Source organism: Pseudopodoces humilis, chromosome 6, assembly GCF_049639895.1.
Source record: "Pseudopodoces humilis isolate 2021_Gansu_Grassland_sample_001 chromosome 6, ASM4963989v1, whole genome shotgun sequence".
Taxonomy (NCBI): domain Eukaryota; kingdom Metazoa; phylum Chordata; class Aves; order Passeriformes; family Paridae; genus Pseudopodoces; species Pseudopodoces humilis.
Window position 1 is genome coordinate 10,675,746 of NC_142205.1, and position 19,527 is coordinate 10,695,272.

The 19,527-nt window shown below is 42.4% G+C and overlaps 1 protein-coding gene across 8 annotated transcripts in view; it reads left to right on the top strand.

Moving 5' to 3' along the window:
• Positions 1-3,428: 3,428 nt before the first annotated feature.
• Positions 3,429-19,527, top strand: part of ABLIM2 (actin binding LIM protein family member 2) — a 129,193-nt gene continuing 113,094 nt past the window's right edge. For all 8 annotated transcript variants that reach the window (XM_088056348.1, XM_088056350.1, XM_088056353.1 and 5 more), the window contains exon 1: positions 3,429-3,519. In XM_088056348.1, the coding sequence (XP_087912474.1) occupies positions 3,504-3,519 (16 nt within the window). In that variant the 5' untranslated portion in view covers positions 3,429-3,503. The remainder of the gene's footprint in view (positions 3,520-19,527) is intronic.

Here is a 19,527-nt window from a genome sequence, read left to right on the forward strand (position 1 = left end):
TTGACGTGCTTTTAAAATATGACCCCTCTCATATGGCAATGACCTAAAAAACTTTGCAGACAAATAATCAAATGAAAGTAATAATTTTATTGTCCTGGAAGACCATGACCACCCTGAAGATGGAAACTCCAGAAATATTAGAAACAATCTTTTTTTTTCTTGCTTCAGCTGGACCTTTTTTAACTGCAGACACACTATGTTGAATATTTTCTTTTCCTTTCCATTCACAGTGCTCCCTTTTTCCTTTACATGAAAACATATTCCCTTACTTGAGGGGAGATACATAAAGATATATTCCCATATGTGAGGAGGATGCATTTCTGATAACTGGGATGATTACAAATTCAGTAGAGAGTGAAGATTTTATTTTCCTGATACAGCTAATACAATAGAGCAGGACATACAGTTCAAATGCACACGGACAGTAAAATGCAAAGTTCTTCCATAACATTGTCCAAATAATATTAGTGGAGAAACTTTAGAAAGCACATCTATGCTAATAAGTAAACTTGTCTTGCATAGCATTTTTCAAGCTAAAAAAAATAATAAAAAAAAAGAAATCAACACTCTTAGAATAATTCAGGATGACACTGAGGACATGAAGGAAGAAGCAGGATCCAGGATCATCAGGTTTGCCAGGGGCCAATTGAATTCCCAGTAATGACAGAAGTGCTGCAAAGTGCTGACAGGTGAAAGGCTGACTTTTCAGCCTTCTTCACAGTAGCTGAACAAGCTGATTGCTTTCAAAAATGAAAATCAAGAGATGACTGCCCACTAACCTGAAACTAGCAACAAGAGGCTGAATATTACAGTGTCCCAAAGAGCGTATCTGCCCATTCTATAGACGGATCATTGTCCTGAAAGATTCGAGCTGTTTCTTCTGTGAGACTGGGCACTCAGTTTAAATTGTTAAGTATAAGCCTTCTTGGCAACTCTTTCTGGATGGTTTCACTTTGACTGTGAAGCCATCAATTTCACCCCACTTTTACTATCAACCCTTTCAAGGCCAGCTTCTCAGAGGAAGAGACAATGTCTTTCTGGAGAGCAAGGATAACATCAAATCCAACAGAATTCAGAATAAACTCTGGCAACTATTTTTGCCATAGACCACTCATGCACTGAACTGTGACCTCTTCCCAAGTAAAGTTTGTGTCATCTGTGTCATCCATGTTACTGAACTATCTCCAAAAGTCATTGAAGCAGGGTTTTTCCTGAATAAGCTTGGAGAAGATCTTTTTCAGAAAGTAGACCTTTTAAGTGCTGATTACTCCCTTGTTCATTGGTTGCAGTAATGGGATCTTACCAGAAGCAGACTGATTTTTCCAGTGGTTCACATGAGCTCTTAATCAAGCTTGTGGCAGGTGGTATTACCCTAAACAAGGAGAAATTTGAATTTCATGGCCTGTTTCTCACAGTGTGCCCTAAATTGTGGGCACTTTAAGAAATCGTGTAGTAACCTTGACCTTTAAGTTGTCTCTATGACTTGTAGGAAAAACTTCCAAAACCCTCTTATGGCCCTGTGGTTCTCACTGCAATGAATGATGAAAGGCTTTAGCAAGCATTCTCCCTTTGCACTGGGACCCAGCAGAAGGGTCACACTGTCTTTTAGCAGCCTTCAAGCCCAAGGCAGTTTCCTCTTCATTACCCCCAATATGGATTGTACACCCACCACGTTCAAGACAAGAGTTCTGTCTAATTTGACTTTAAAAGCAACACATATGCATAGCCACACTAACATCACTCGGAGATTGCCTTGAACTCATGATGATTATTATATGCAAAGACACTTCATGATTAAAACCAAAGTTGATAATCAAACAATAAAACTCCAGAACAAATGACAGAAAGTGACAGATAGTAGCATGGTACTGAAGTTGCAAGTCACCCATTTTAAAGAATGACTAACTAGAGTAGGAGTGAAGGGTGAAATCTGACAGAGCAGTGTAAATTCATAAGTGAACAGAGAATTATATGTTTGCTTTCTCTTCTGCTACAATAATGAGTAGGTATCACGTAAAAACAGCAAACAGCAGGTTCAAAACAACAGCAGATAGTTCTTCACACCAGGCTGTTCAGCTGTGAAATTCCCTGCACAGGATGCTGTAGTTGAAGCATGCATGGGTTCAAGCTACAACTGGACAAGACAACAGAAGAAAATCCACAGAAGGTGCTTCTAAACAAAGAACACACACATCTGGCTCAGGAAATCCCCTCAGCAGATACCCACTGATGGTGGCTGTCAGGAATGGGATGTTACTTGTTTGCATTGTCTGATCCTGTGGCTGCTCGGGTTGCAGGTCCACATTCTTCCTGACGCAGTGATTATGTCCGGGGGTTCCCCATGCACATCATACGAACGACGTTAAGAGCCATAAGCTACTGCTATTCTTACACAGGGCCAAGGACCATGATTCTCTATCAAAGTGTGACATGTAAACACTGCTACAGAGCTCATCTATCTTCCATTTCAAATGGAGGCTGGGAAAGCTGTGTAGGTTTTATGCTTACAACTGTTAATTACATTATAACTTTTAGGCAACTTTCAGTGGAACAGAGAGTAATCAGCAGACTGATATTAATGCAAAGCAAGTCTTCACACTCGTTTCCTCACGCTGTTACTGTAACCCCAAGCTGCCCTGAACCCAATGTGAAATCAGCATCAGAGCAGCTGTGCAGTACAGCACGCTTATGCAACCACGCTGGCTGCTTTTGTATTTGTTAAAACAGATGTTTGTTTCTACTTTAAAAAATCTCATTAGTTCTCACAGAAATTAATCAGATTTTCAGATTGATGAAATACTGAATAAATCGGTATTTAATAAACAAATGGCGTTAGTAGTAATTGTGTACCCTCGTACTTTCAAATCCAAATCAGTGAAAGTTCACCTGACCCGGAAAGCCCTGCTTCCCCTGCTAAACGCCCAGACTTGCTGCCAACACCTTCGGTGCGATGTAGCGCTGCCTGGGAGTCGGGGCTGTGCTGAGGAACAGCGCAAGCATCCTCATCGTCACTGCACTCCGGGGACAAGCCGGAGCACCTGTGCACCTCATTGCTCTGCTCGGGCATCATACGAGTCGAGCACAGGCGGGACGGGAAAATGCAGGAGATCTCAGCCGCAGGGCGAGGCAGGCCGGACTGCGCGGTGGCGGCCGGCAGGTGGGAGCGGGCTACGGCTCCGGCCGAGACCTGGGGAGAAGTTTCTGCGAGGCGGGGGTGCTGCAGCAGCTCTGCCCTCAGGAGCGGCGGGGCCGGAGCCGCCCCCGGCCGCAGCAAGGCACGGAGGGGGATGTAGTCCGCGGGCGGCGGCGCGGGGCTGCCTACACTTCCCAAGGTGCCGCCGTGCGGAGCGGAGCGGAGCGGAGCCGCGGCGGGACTGCGGTGCCGGCACCTGGCGGCGGGGGCGGGGCGCGGGCCCCGCTGCGCGGCGGGCGGGGCCGGGCCGGGGCCGCCCGCGGGGCCGCGGTGACGGCGGCGGGGGCGGGAGCGGCCCCTGCTGCGCGCCATGAGCACCGGCACAGGTAGGCACAGGGGCGGCCGGGACCCCCGGGGTGGCGGGGGCACCTTTGCCGCTGCCCATGCTCGGGTCCGTCTCGTTGCCGCGCGGGGTGCGGGGCAGCGGCAGCCGGGTAAAAATTGCCCATCTAAAACCACCCGAAAATACGAGAATCTGTGTGCGCTCCTGTCGCGGGGGGAGCTGCCGCAGCCTCGGGCGCTGCCGGAGCCTCGGGCGCTGCCGGGCGGGAGGGGCTGCGGATCCTCCGCGGTGCGGGCGGCGGAACCCTGGGCGGGGCTCCGGCCGAGCCGCCCTCGCCCCGGGCATCCCCCGCAGCCGCGGCGGGACCCCCCCGGGCAGGGCGGGCTGGGCCGGCCGCGGCCGGGCCGCCCTGTGTCCATCCCCCCGCTGGTACCCGGCGGCTCGGGGGGCTCGCCGCGGCCCCGCAGCCGAGGTGCGCTGGGGGTGGCATCAGCCGGTGCCCCGACCCGCCCGGCATCCCGGGTGGGAGCACACAGCTTCTCAGACGGGGATAATTGGGTTAAAAGCCCGGCCTTTTCTGCTGCCCAAGATACCGTGGCGATAGAAAAGGTGGATATTGGGGATGTGCCACGGAGCCCAAGCTAGGATTGCCGCCCGGAGGAATCCAGTTGCTCAGGGCAATACAAAAGTAATTCATCGTGTGATACACGCAGGATTTGAGAACTGACTTGGAACTATATTTTTTTAGCGATTCAGCATTTATCTGCCTTGTGTGTCGGCGGAGGGTGGTTAGTTCAGAGCACAGCTGATCGCAAAATATTACAGTCCTTAAGGCAAATGCAGGGTTATGTACAGAGGAGGAGGGGACTGTGGGAGCTGGTTGTGTATTTCGTTTCTGAGGGTAACTGTAGTGCTAAATATACGCTCTACCACAACAGCAGGGAGAGGCTGAATGGCTGCAATTATGTGGTGACTCTGTATGTCAACACGCTTAATCATACCGCATCCTCGCACCGAGCCCATGGGAGCCTGGTGCAAGCAGAGAGGAGAACGAGCTCCCGGTTAGGATAGTGAGCGACCTGGGGTCAGGCACCTGCTGCAGATTTCAGCTGAGAACCTAGTCTGGCATTTCCTCATGTCTCTTGATGGCGTAAGTGCTTTCATGTGTGCTGATTGTCCACGTTCTCACATGGTCTGCGGGTGAAACGTGTACTGCCGGTCCTCTCTGTGGAGGTGCCCAGGCTAAGGCAGGTGAGAGCAAAGCATGTGTTGCAGGGTGTTTGAACTGCGATAGAAATCCCAAGTCTGTTTCCTGTCTTTAAAGAGCATCGAGATAGTTAACAGGGATGGTAACAGCTCCTTTGGCACTGGTGAAACGCCAGTAGGGAATCCTTTCCTTGGTCGCCTGGCTGCAATTTTGAACTGAAGAACATTAAATACTGAGAAATGTTTAAATTCTATTGTGGTAGAACTGAGCGTGATAGAGGAAATATTAGAGTCCAAATTTTTCTCTATAAAATATTTAAATTGTCAATTACATAGATTCTAAAGTTATAAACCCAGTAGAAAAGTTAGTGCAGACTCAACACAATTCTATCTCAGTAATTGCTCCAAACGTGGTGTAAATTAAATAGCAAAAATGAACAGTGCTAAGATAAAAATAACATCCTGGGAAAAAAAGAGAGTGGAAAAAAACCCTGAGAGTTCTTAGGTCTCATTTGAAAGAATAACTGGCAGTTTTAGGAGTTTTTATTTTAAGTATAGGGTTAGCTTTGATCTTTCCAGATTTTGATTTTGTGTGTCTGTGTAGGCTATGTAAACAACCTGCAATCAATTCTCATGATAAATTAAATGTGAGGAGCCCGTATCTACTCAGTAAAATCAATGGAAATTTTCCATTAACATTGATGGGGCAAAAGTATTGTACAACAAATTCAGTGCCATGGTTTGTCTAAAATTGCTGTTCCCAAAAAATTTCCACCAGAATTACTATGGAAAGGCTTTAATTCAAAGTTTGCTGTTTACTGTAACAGAAAGATATTTCTGATTCTGCAAAGAAAACAGGGTTCAGTGGGGTATTAAAATAAGCCCCACATAAGATCCATTGAGTTTCTGCCTGGTAATCTAGGAGAAATCCCCAATATTTCTTTTACTCTTGGATGGAGCAAATCGTTGTGGATCTGCCTTATTACTTCAGAAACTTTTGCTCAGTCTGTGTCCCCTCTTGCACCAAGGCACATCATTCACTGTCTGTATCAAGAGGGTTTCAGGCAGTGCTGTTACACTGCTTTATCACTTTAACCATAACATTTGGCATTAGATACAGAAATTCTTCTGTTTGGTAAACGTGATGTAGATTGTAATATATTGATATAAATGATACAGTTAAAATGGTTCAGTAGTACATGCATTGAGCCATTGTCCTGATAAAGGGCTGCAGACTCATGCTATAATTTTAAATCTAGAAAGCATATGATCATCTGGTAGAGTAAAACACAGCTCAGATGCATTATTACATATGTTGTAATTAGATTTTTCCACACATGATTTTCCTTAGCTGCCTTCTATATACTTACCATTGGTCTTGGCTGACTATTTCTAAGAGCCTATTCACTGCTTTTTGTACCTGGGAGATTTGCCTGAAATGGTTGTGCTTTTAGGATACTAAAGGTACTTTCAAGAGTTTATAATATGGTTTTCAGTCTAATAAGTCAGTTCTTCACCATCTTGAAATCATAGCAAGAAGAACATAATAGGTTAATTATTTGAGATTGTGAAAATGAGGTTCTCCTCAATTTCCAGAAATAGGGTAACATGATGTCTACTGTTTAAGTGCAAAAAGGGAATCACAGAGCTAATTACATACTAGGTGAGTTATCTTAGATTAGATTAAATTAAATGTCATGACACAAATTCACACAGCTATTTAGTCTTTAAACTATTATATTAAAGGGCCAATTTGATTGCATGGATCAGAGAACAGCTAATCGAGTGTCGCAGCCCAAATGGAGCAGGAATGTTGTGGCTCTGGTTACAAAAGAGGTTACACAGGTTGGTCACACAGGGTCCAGCTCTGCTTGGAGATGATTAATTCCTTTTCAAAGTTCACATGCAACTATGCTGATAAGAATCTTCCCTAGAGACAATAGTTATGATTGTGTCAGACTGTGCTATATTTTATACTTGGATACAGCATTTTTCTTTCAGCCTTTCGTTCTGAGCACTGGTAAAAGAGTATTGAGTTACTAGACAGGAGCACCAGGAGGTCAGCTTGCTTTGGAGTTTACCAGCTAATGAATATGTTCACCTTATTAGATGCAATCCTGCATGTTTCATAATTAAACAAAAGCAGAGCTACTTCATTTCATTGCTATTTTATCCAAGTTTCCCTGAAGAAACAAACAATGACTTATATTTCCTGATGGTACTTTCTTCCTCTCAGGTTGAATTGCAAAGACTCTATTTAATTTCTTAGACTGTGAAAAGCAGGAGGCTGTATCTTGGCATTTGTTAAAGTTCTGGGGGATTCTTTCCAGCTCTTAAGAAAATGGTTTCAGCTCAGTGTATGTATCTTTTAAATGGCAGCATGTTCTTGGATGGTGGAAACACACAGCACAGTTAGGAGAGGGTGAAGTAGGTCAGAAGAGATTCTCAGGTGATGTCACATCAGCTGGTAACTCCTGACTGCAGGACATCCTGTCTCTCAGTGGCCTTTACATGCTGCCTGAGCGCTGCAGTCCATCTCTGGAGAGGTGGCTAGTTCTGCTTGACAAAATCTAGATATTTGTCTTTCTGAGTGAGGTCTCCTTCTTTCCCACTTGCCTGTCTTCAGTGCAGTACTGAGCACCCTTCTGGGCTGGTATGGGCTGGCAGCTGTTCACATCTGACTGCCCCTGCAGTACGATGTACATGTAATATGCCTTCAGTTTTGCTCCTCGAGACATTATTGCTTATGTACTTAATCACCAATAATTGTCTTTGACATAAGAACATAGAGGGCTAAGAAATCTAGAGAAAATTGAGAAATGCAAGTATGGTTACAGAGGTAACTTTTATCTCTCTTCTTCTGTGCAATGGGATGGCCAACATTCAAGGAGAAGTGAACAAATCCTGATTTTAGTTTTGCTCAATTTGACAAACAAGTCCCCTCTACACTACACAGATTAAGGCTTTAGCAGTGGAAACTCCTCTCTCCTGACTACTGTTAATTAAAGCTCACTGCTGCATTTTCGCATCCTGTAGGGGTTTGCTGGTGTCATTAACTCACCTTTGGGCCTTGGGTTCTCCAACCAAGCACCCAGCACTCACAATAATGAATTAAACACGCTTGTGTTAGAAGGGCTTGTGCTGCATGGGGGTGTTGGAAACAGAGCTCTGGAAGTGCCAGGGTGAAAGAGCTGGGTCTCTGCACAAGCCCAGCATCAGATGGAGGGCAGTGCATGGGCCTTGGAGATTATTGCACAATTTGCTGGCTTGCTCTCTGCATCCTTAAATATAACCTTAAGGCAAGCATTTCTGAATTTAGATTATTCCCTGTGTCAAGATCCATTAGCAGCATGTCAAGGTCCATAACTGTTACCGTCTGAAATGTTGGAATGGTTTTTTTCACAGCTTATTAGTTGATGTTCGTGCTCTGAAATCTAGATGGAGTATTGTTTTGCATGAAGCATGGTTATTTATTTTTCCATTTCATACAAGAAATGTGAGATGAATAAAAACTTTATTCAGTTAATATTTCTGTAGCTTTAGGAGACTTTTTTTTCCCCTTTCTCTGTAAAATCAAATCCTTCTACTGGCATTAGTCAAATTGAAGAATCTCTTGATCTTACAGGACATGTTTCTTTATCTGTAGACTGAAGAAAACAAAGTCTAAATGCAGTTGGCCATGAAAAATGCACATTCCTGAATTGCAAGAGATCACTAGTGATGTTTTGAAAATACTTAAATGTTCTTTATTACAGGTTGGTTTTTTCCTACTTAGAAACTGTTATTTTTAGGTTTAAGTAATGCTGTCATTGTAAAACAGTAACAGATTGCATTGCTCCTCATGGTGGATATGAAGAACAAGTGTGTAATCTTGGTTGTTACTGCATAGTAGCTGCTCACAAATGCAGCATCCAGTTCCTTGGGAAGTTTTCAAGTATGTCTTCTGTCAGTTCATTTCTAGCATGAGGCACTATGGTACTTCAGAAGAGGATGAAATGTGGTTCCTCTTCCCTTTTGCCAAGTTCATTTGTACTTCAGTGGGAAAAAAATCCCTTCCTTGTGTTGGTTTATGGAGGGAAATAGCTGGGTATGGTGTACAAAGGGGGAGCACTAAGCATTCCATAGTTGTGTTCCTTCGAGTCTGTTTCAGGCAGCGACAAAGATTGAATTGCTGTGGTACTGTTTGTATGGTAAAATTCATGGTGAAGCAAGAGTTAAAGTTCAGTGCATATCATATGAAGAACAAGCCCAGAACCTGTTCTGCTTAAGTGTCAGGCAAGAGCTCTTGTCGCTTTAAAAAATAGGTCATATACTTCCTTCTCCTCCTAAGTATGTGACTTAGAGATTATATGACATAGAGTATATGACTTAGGAAAAAGGGAATTTCACAAGTGATTCATGAGGCAGTTTACTAGTTGATGTCTAAATATATACTGGGATCTTCTCTGCTGAGCAACTCTGAGTGGGACTGAATGAATGGGCAGCCTTGTACGCAGGGGTTCATTTGGAGAGTTCTTGATCAGAGACCACTTTGGTTTTTTCTCGGCTTATTTTTACCTCTGTCAAGAGAGTTTACACAGGTACATTTATAAATCCTAGACTGCTGTACATTTTGCAGTTTGAAATAATGGGAATGCTCTAGATGTTGTGAAAAATACTTTTACAGTTTCCTTTTTGTTTTTGTTTCAGTCACCTTCATTTGCTTTGCTCTGTTTACAAGTTCTTCCCCTCTCTTTTCCTGTGGGTATTCTCAGTATTGCAAACTCAGCTGCAGGTCAAACAGGCTTTTCTGTTCTTTACCTTGTAAGAGCTCACTGAGGATATTTGATTGAGTTCAGCTGAGAAGTTTGGCTTTGTGGGGTGTTGTAGGGTTTTCTTTGGCTTTGCAATGCCAGCAGGATGAAGGCAATCACTCGGTTACGGTTTTAGATGCAACACTGATAAGGAGGATCTAATCTTTAAGGTCACATATACAATTGTGTACCTATACCGAAGGAAACCATAGAAATGGCTGTGTTGATGTGTTGATGAGAGGAAGAGGGGAATGGAGAAGGGTTTGCAGTCATTGCCTTGGCTGGGACACAAGGCACTAGGGAACAGCTGGGGCTGTGTGTGTCTGTCCCGTGTGTCTGGCGCTGGCTCGGCACCTCAGCCCTGTGACTCGCACATATGCTCTCTGTTCTGCTAACCTGGCTGCGAGTCAGCCTTGCCAACTGCAGGGATTCTGCTCTGAGCCTCCGTTTGCTTGGCAGCTCCGGCCCTGCTCAGACTGGGCTCAACCCTGGGCTCTGCTGCTGGCTTCAAGCGGTGACACAAACATTCCTGGGTGCAGGAGATGGGTGAATACTGGTGTTGAGGGAGGAGAGTTGTTTTGCACTGACCTTTCCATGACAAATAGTGTAACTCAGCAATGATGTTCCCACCCACTTGGTCAACAGAGCGGACCTGCCGTGAGCATGGTGAGGAAAGCTGCCGTGTGCTTCTCTTGAGAGTGTGGCAGGCAGGGAGACGGGATGGAGAGGTCTGCCCTTGATCCACCTGGAGAAGACAGAGGGGAATTGAATTGTGTTTTTCAACCCCCTGATGGGTGGGTGAAGGGGACATGAAGCAAAGCTCCTCTCACAAAGACATAGAAAAAGGGCCAGAAGCAACAGTCAGAAGGGGTAGCAGGAGAAGTTCATGCTTGGTTGCAAGGAAAAGTGAAATCCCAGTGACAGTGCTTGAGCCCAGGAGGGAACCAAAGAGGGTAGCAGAGGAGCTGTGAAATCTCCAGCCTCTGAAATTTTTAAAATTTAATAGGCCAGGTTGCTCCAGCACTTGCCAAACTGAAGATGAGCCTGCAGTCAGCTGGATCTCTGGGCATCTGGTCCAAAGTTTTCAGAGGGTATTTAAAACTGTACTTAACCATGACTGCAGCATCTGTTGTGCTGCTACAGAGATCCACAGGCAGATGAATCTTGAATGTTTTGTGTGGCCATTTACCAACCAATCTTCCTGGACATGTTTTGATAGCTTATTCCTGCCTTGGAAAATTGGAGAAAAACTAGTATCAGCTGCATGTATGAACAGTGGTAAGCTTTCCTGAGTCAGACCCCATGGAGAAACAGGGTTTATGTTTCACAAATCTGTTGAATGATTGCCTGAAGATGCAGACCTCTCCTGGGGGTTATGTATGTGCAGCTGTAGAGCACCTCCTCAACTGGGACGTGGAGTTTGGTGTGAAAACCTGGCTTCTCCTCTGCTGAGACTTTGAGAAGTTCTAAATATCATCACCCATGGGTGAGATCACTGTGAACTGCGGTGCTTTATCTCTTTGGAACCAGGGCATTTATTTATGTGCCTTTGTACAGAATTAGGTGCAATCATTTCAGCATTTTTTTTCTGATAGCCACAGGTTTTCATGGTACCAAACAAAGGTAACAGGCATCTCACATATTGCCTTAATGTGTTGTCAGTGAGAGCATAACCAAAGCATTTCTAGCATCTTCTTTATGGCTTCTGTCTGTATGAGCCATGAGACCTTTAGTAATGATAAAACACAATAGATTGTGTTTTAATTTGCTGACATTTACTGTCATTATTTCAGATCATTAGACTGTACAAGCTGGGATCGAGTGCCTGTGTGGCCCAGCAGCTTGTTTCCAGCTGTTCCCAGTTTGCCCTGGGAACTAATGATGACAGTGGCTGTGTCCATCTTGGTCTTGCATGTTTTTCAAGATGGTACTAATGGATTGTCACCTCAGATGATGAATTTTAGCTTCTTTTTGGTAGTGTGGCCTAAATTTCATTGAATGCAGAAAGCCAGCTTAACAAAGTTCTATTTATATCTTAATAGAGCTACCCACTGCTGTAGATTTGACTGTCTATATTATTAATAGGATTTGACCTAAGACTAAAGCCTAGGTTGTGCTGAGAACCACTAACTTCTGTTACTGTTAAACTTCGGGGTAAATCATCTTTCTGGTCTGAAGTCATATGATACATTTTCAGAAAAACTGCTGAAGCGATAGACATGTTTTGCATTTCTTTCCATAGATCTATAATTTTAACTTGTGATATGCCTGAGTTTTTTCCCAAGGTCAAAGCTGACTTTTGATGGGAACAACTCAGGCTGTGTCCTGTGAAGTTTGAGATTGACATTAGGGGAGTGCTGCCAGCTCTGAGGAAATGCTCAGCTGAGCTTTCTGTGTCTTGTCTCTGAAGCACATAAGGTCTACATAGATCTAGAAGTGTGCTATAGTCGTGCCTATTTTAGAAAGCAGCAAACAGCATGAGCTGCAAATTTAAGTTGGCAGAAGAAGCCTGGTTGTTAAGCTAAAGCTGTCAGAAACTGTCACAATGTTGGTTGGATGCTCGATTTACCTGTCTTTACCTCTTTACATTGTCCTGCTAAGAATTAGAAAGATGCAGCTTTACAGAGCCTTTCTAAATACAAGGGTAAATAGTGTTTTTAGAAATACATAGAAATCCTGTATATTGGAGGCAGTCCCATTTTCCATCCTAGTAATATTGCTATCATACATGTGCTTTGTATGGTCAGTATTTATTTATTTATTTATTTGAGTGATGGATGCTTTCAGTATAGCTGTTCACACTGTGGGCATCAAAAAGTGCAAATATTTCAGTTCTGAATTTCATCTTTAATTCTAGTTACTTGCATAAACTATTTTCAAGACACTGCCTAAGTTATGGGTCAAATTCAGTTGCTAAACCATCTGATCATCTCCTACTTCTCTGTATAAGTGGTTGTTTTCACTCATATGTCCCAATACTGAGTTGCTTGCAGAAGTGTGTTCTTTCATGACAATAAAAGGTATTGAACCTATCACCTCTCCTGATAGTCCATTTCTGTGCCAGTTCCAGTGCATGCTTAGAAATGCTGTACTGGTTTATGGTTTTGTAATAAAAAAATAGTTTTCTTTTTTCTCTAATTGAACATGTTTTCCCTAAATGAACCTATGAATCTATTTTAAGGAGTTGCACATCCATTGTTTCTTAGAGAGACCTTAGCAGTGGGTAAGCAACAAACCTTGACATTTTAAAGGAAGATTCCTGCCTTTAGCTTGCCTTGTGGCTCTGTGCTGTGGATCTGGAAGGCAGTCTTTTGTGCTGGAGGACAAAGGACTGAAATTCAGATAGCCCCTGTGAATTTTCTAGGGAAATCATTGTAACTGTGCTGTGGAAAAAAAATACTATGTGGGCATTATTTCCATTGCTTTGATAGGATTACTATGAAGAATAAATACTTACTAAAGAACCAGATTGGTCACAGGCTACCTGGCATTCCACCTTGGCAGCTCTGGAGCACTGGAGCAGTGGGGAGGGAGCGCTTTGGGTGGGCGGTAGGAGCTGCACATCCACAAAGCCATTGTACTGACCTGTCAACAAATCACACTGTGTTCCACTCCTTCTGTCTCTAGGCTGCTTCCAGCATGGCTCTTGAATCTCACTGTCAGTGTTAAAATCTCTTTTTATCAATTTATTTCAACTTTTTATCACATACTTCTTTGTAAGCATCCTGAAATGGTATGGCTTAGAGAAAGCAAAAACGCAGTAAGTGACTGGAAAGCTTTTAAATACAAATATACAAAAAATACAGTTGTACTATTTTTAATCCCAAACTAAAAGATAACATATTTAGGAAAATTTTGCCATGTTTTGCAGGAATACCTTCCTTTTTTGGTAGGATGTATCACATTTATGTTCTCTGATGTCAGGGTTTCTTTTTGGTAGAGTTTCATTATGGTACTTTGGTGTTCATATTTTTGTAAATATATTTAGCTTTCTAATAGTATTTTTTTGTCAACTGACTGCAAAGCTCTCACAAGAGAAGGGGATTTACTTGTGCACGCAGAACTGAGAAGAGTTTATGACTGCTATCGGGTAGGATTAGTCAAGAGAAGAAGAGTCTGAAATACCAAAGTCTGAATTAAATGTTCCTTCTGTTTGGTCATTCTGACTTTACATGTGTAAGACTTAGTACATTTTGGGTTATTTTTGGCATTGGCATGAGTGGCTGACATTTGTCTGTAGATGTAAGAAAGGAAAGTTAAAGGTTAATTTGTTTGCCATCTTTCCCTAAATTTTGAAAATAATATCTGGTCCTTAGCCTGTCCAGCAGCTCAAGGGGGGAGGGAAGTGTTGGCCTTGAGAAAACCAATTGCAACAAAGCCAGTTTCCTGCTGCCAATTCCGTGCCCCTGGCAGCCTAAATATTCCAGCCCTTGCTTTCTGTTTCTCTCTGGATCATATCCATTAGGAGATTTCATTTCAAAAAGAAACCAAGATTGCAGTAGATGTCACCCATCAGATAAAACTGCTCTTGTAAAATACTTCTTAAAAAATCCCTAGAACCTAACCCTGGAGTTTTTATTTATTTATTTATTTATTTATTTTTATTTTTACGTGGTAGGAAGAGGCAGCATGTGCTGGCACCCAAGCCGTGAGCGTGCAGCCCCACCAAGGAATCTGTGCAGCCCACAGTGACGCCTGTCCCTGCAGACCCCTGCCAGCAGCTGTCACTGTCACTTGCCAGTTCTTTAAAGCTCTTTAAGGGTGGCATAACATGGCAAAGAGATAACATGCAGCTTTTTCCTCTGGAGCAGGCTTAAGTTAGTATTTCCCCAAAGGCCATTGTTACGGATAAGTGCAGCAAAGTGGAAAAGCTCTGGGTTTCCCTCTGCTCACCCATCTCCCTTTCTCAGCTGGGTAGGGAAGCTGGGGTTTGAGGCAACTTTCCAATTTTTCAATTTCTGCAGCTTTCATCAGTTACAATCACATGGATTCAATAGGTAATTTAGAAAATATTTGTGATCCTTTCCAGGTCACACTGATAGCACGTGTCAGGTTTTGTATCCCCCAGTGACCTAAACACTGAGTTGTTGGGGTGAGGACTATTTAATTTCTGAGGGCTGGTACTGAATAGAGCTGCTTTACTTAATACATTTGTCTAGATAAAGGGAGCCTGCTCCAAGCCACACATGGCACTCCTCTTCAAAAGACATTGAGACAACTAAGTCCATCTTAAAGAAATCTGACTGAAGTGCACCACGTTGATTGTGTCCTATTGCTCTGTTTGGAAGCATCAGATTGCTGTGTTCTTTGTCAGCAGGTTTTGATCATTTCATCATTGCAGAGGAGTGCCACTGCTGGTATAATTTAATTGTTGGGGGGAAAAGCATGTGCATAATGAGGAGCATTCCAAGGAGAGGTGGAGCAGACAGGCCACGTTGGGGGTTCATGCTGGGGACCAGCACAGGGTGGTTATGAAAAACTGTTGCTGAACACAATCCTTCCAGCTTCTTTGTTGTTAGAAGCCTTTTGATGACATTTAGTCTTTGTTCCAGAGGTGTCTCACAGTGGGTTGTGCCTGTACCCATTGTGCAATGGCCATTGCAGTCTCAGTGAGGAGTGGCTCTTCACCCACCATCAGGTTAGATGAGCCTGCTGTACAGAAAAACAGACAGGTGCTTCTTTGCAGGAATTCCTCAATGTCACACAACATCATCCTTTAACTGGGTTTGCAAGCACAGAAGCATATTTCAAAAGCTGTATTTTTAAAAGTGCACTCTGCAATTTTGATTTTACGTTACAGTTTAGGAAGTTCACGAGGGTTATTTGCAGAGCTGTTGACATGACCCTGCTGTTGAAGCAGCAGCCAGCCCTGCAGTGCCTGTAGGAAAGGCTTGTCATGGTGCCGTGCCTAACCCACATCAACAAGGTAAGGCACTGGCAAACTAAATGTGCTTTAATCGTGCCCAGAGTCTCAAGAAACCAGAAGTGCTAATGCAAGGAATGCTGACTTATCAAAGGGCTGCAGCTACATGCAAGAGGATTATTTTTACTAATACATGCTTAGGGTTCGTCAGGCTAATAAGGCTCTGCTACATCTCTTGGGAATGCACAGAAAGGTTCAGTAGACTTCATTTTGCTCCTTCAGTTTGAAATGTGCGGTGTTCATCTCTACAGCTTGGATTTCCTCATTTGTACTGCTCATCATAAGGTTTTAAAAATGTTTCTAAAAGTGATTTGATTCCTCAAAGGTTGTTGAGAGAAATAATCTTCAGTTTCAAGACTAGCTGTACAGTCATGTCTAATCCCATTGAAGCATAAGGAGCTATATATTTATATAAGAAATAAAAACTTCATTCTGTAGTTATTAAAATCTTCTCTTACCTTAGAATTAAAATTTTGAAGAATATTTTTTGAAAAAGTTTGATTCAAATAAGAATATTTCTATTTCAGATTTTAATACCATTACTCAGAGACCCATTATAATCATAGTTTGGTCAGCTTTTTTATGCAGACACAGAGATTAATCTGTTATTCCTTAAAGTTAAACCCCCACAGCCCCTTCAGTTATGAGTTACTGTGCTGCAGATTGTTAATGGAATATACTATACTGGAAGTTTTAGCTGCATCTGTCTTGTGTAATTTAATGCAAATAAACTGTAGATAAAATAGATGTTAGATGTTTATTTGTGGTAATAGCTCTGTTTTTTCAGCTTGAGGAAACTGGACGTGAAGTTAAGAGTAAGTACACTTAAAAGGAAGCAAGAAAACAGGTTTTGATTATTATTTAAAGTAAAATAAGCAAATATGTTAAAAATAAAATGATTAAAGATTGCTGTAGGTTGCTGCAGTGGTACATTAACATACTAAACTATTTAGAGTGTGACACATTTTCCACATCAGAATTAAACAAATAGCAGCTTAATACGTTAAGTCATTTCAGTGACATCTGCTGTCAGTTGCCTACGGGCTGGAAAATGAAGTATTATAGCAAAAGATAGACAGATGGATCCAGCAGCTCAGGATTTGCTCCAAGTGATGGAGGGCTTGGGGCCAGTTCTGGATCCCTTGGTACCAGCTGTGTTGGTGAGATGCTTTTGGCCCCTGCCTTGGTTTGGTACAAGATGTTCAGCTGTGGACACTGTCACTGCTGTCCTGTTTCCCCCACCACAGCCATAAAATCGTTGAGTGGAACAAAGAGGCCATTTCTGCTGGTTCCAAGGAGACTATCACTTGCTGTGGGAGTATTTTTTCTCTATTTTTCTCCAAATATTTTTTCTGTGGGGCTACACTGGTGAGTGGAACTGCCCTGTTAGCTCTTTCCAACACCCTGGGAAAGTCACGTCAGACCAAAACTCATGTGATTGATGTTCTTTCTCCAAAGCTAGGTGTTACAGTATATCTCTAGGATTTAAAATAAATAAATACATATATTTTGTATTTTTTAAAAAAATACTGTAGTATCATCAATTTACTAGAGAGTATATAAGCAGAAACCAAAACCTTATGTGTATCCTGGAGATCTATAAATTAGGCCATGTACATGCACGAGAACATTAAGGGAAAAATCGCAAGCAGCGGCTTCCAAAATCATAAGTTGGAATGGAAATTGGAGCCTCTTTTTCACCATTTGCCTTTTGTTTATGTTGTTCATACTGGAAAGGGATGAGAAGATTTTCTAGAATGTTAAAAACTTTTAACTTTTTCCTGCAACTATGACAACTAGAGCCAAATTAATCTAATGAAAAACTAAAGAACAGATTGCTGCACAGTCACACATCTCTGAGGGATGGTACTTAATTTAAAACAACAAGTGTTTCAAGGCTATGATAGAACTTCGAGGCTTAACAATACTTCTTATATTGCAGTCAAAACTCCCAGAGCTCCCATATGGAAGAGTCAGCCAAAATTCACAGTGCAGCCAGATTAGCAGTGTTAATTACATTGCCTGTTCTTTACATGGCAAGGAACCTGGGCAGGGTGTAGAGGCTGGAAACTGGACACCTGTGATCCTGAGGATATATTGTTAGGTGGGGTTGGTATTTTTTGTCTCAACAAAATCTCTACTTCTAAGGCAAGTTGCAATGTCAAATGTGTAACTTTGTAAGATGCCTTTGTTTCTTTGTATGTCTGTGCATAGATTTAAAAACTGTTTGTTACTTCTGCTGTGAATTTTTGGTGGCCTTGGGATCACCAAGGTCACTGTGTATCTAATATTTGATTTGTAGGGTCGGTCCTTGGGTTAGGCTGCTGCAAATCTGCGTATTTGTTGTGAGTGATAACGCTGTGGGACAATAAATTCATGGATTAAATACTGATATCTAAAAGAAAGCCATTTATTTAGCCACTTAAATATGAGTATAATATTAGTTTCTAGTATTTTAGAATCTAGTGGTCTAAAGCTACATGTTCAGATGAGAAATGTTGACACCTCCCTCAAGGCATTCTTCTTTACGGAAGATCCAGATAAAGAGTTTTGGTTTGTTATTTATTATGATACATGATACTATGATGGAAGGTGGCTGTGTTAAAAAACCTGGATGGGTAAGATGCTGTGAGTTAAAGTTGTTCAGCAGCCCTGAACACTGAGTCAGCTTTTAAATTATACAAAATACGGGTTTGGAAGGCTAATTTTAATCACCCTGCCTTATATTTGTGTTCTTACTCACCTGTGATGGTGTTCATGTTAGGCAGGGGTTTTAGAGAGACCTGCTTTGCTGTCATGCCGGGTCCTGGCACTGGGAAGAGGTGGAGCAAGGCTGTGGACAGGCTGCCTGGATGGGCAGAGGCTGGAGGTACCAGGAGGCTCTGCAGGAGCCTTTGGAAGGCTGAGGGAGAACGTCCATGTCTTCATGTCCCACTGCTGGGCTGGAGAGAGCCTGCACCCAGACTCTGCTCAGAGGTGCGTGGCAAAAGGACAGGACTCAACCTCATGGCAGATTGCAACATGGCAAGTTCTGATCAGGTACAAGAGGAAACAAAATTCCCAAGAAGATTGTAATGCACTGGAGCAGGGAAGGTGTCAGCCTTACATCCTTGGAGGGTTGAGATTTGGATGGGATGAGGCCCTGGGCAATCTGATCTAGTGGGATCTGTGCTGAGGAGGAGGCTGGACTAAATGACCTCCAGAGGTGCCTTCCAACCTAAATTATTCTGGTTCTAAATATAGTGTGTGGGAGTGCTAAACTTGACTTTGGCATGATTAAAATTACATTTAAAGTTAAAGCAGGACAGCAAGACAATGCTTCTGAGACTCTTGTGCAGTGCTTTGAAAAAACACAGGTTCACATCCATTTCCAGTGGAACCTCTCTTATTCTGAAGCAAACTGTTATACCAGAATTACATGGTGTTTTTAAAACCACAGCTATGCCTGAGTGTGTGTGTGTGGTGCTTATGTGTGCTTTGTAAGAGGTCAGATTTATTTCTGCAGGTCACAAACTGAACAGCTGAATGGATTCAAGGCTCCCAACTCCCATTCTGTGACAGATAATTAAAAGATCTAATCTCTTGTACAGCTGACCTGAGAATAAATTTCTAATAGTCTGTGGATTTGCAGCACAGCAGAGTATACACCTTCTCATTATAATTTAATATGTTGTTAGTACAGTTAGGCCAGTTTTGAGATAGTGTCTTGAAACTTAAAATTTGAAAATGTCTTGAAACTTGAAATGTCTTGAAACTTGAAATTTAAAGTTAAATCTTGGGACCAGTATTTTCTTTTTGAGTGAATGTAAAAAATACAAGAAATTCCTAGATAGGAGAGGTATAATCTCAGTAGTATAAAACTGTCTGTAAAACAATAGCAAAATGTAATGAGAAAAAGGAGCTTTTATTTAAAGATAGAGCAATTTCAAGTTTAAAAAAGGAAACTCATTACATTATTATTATTGCATTTTCTAATTATATCCATATCTAATCATACAACCAATAAATGATTGATATGTGCCAAAGCTGAGGTTTAGCATATAAGTATTAAGGCTTTTGAGTCAGTCTCAGTGTGTTTGAAAGGTTTTGGATCAGTGCTTTGAATAAAAATTAATGAAATCTTACTATG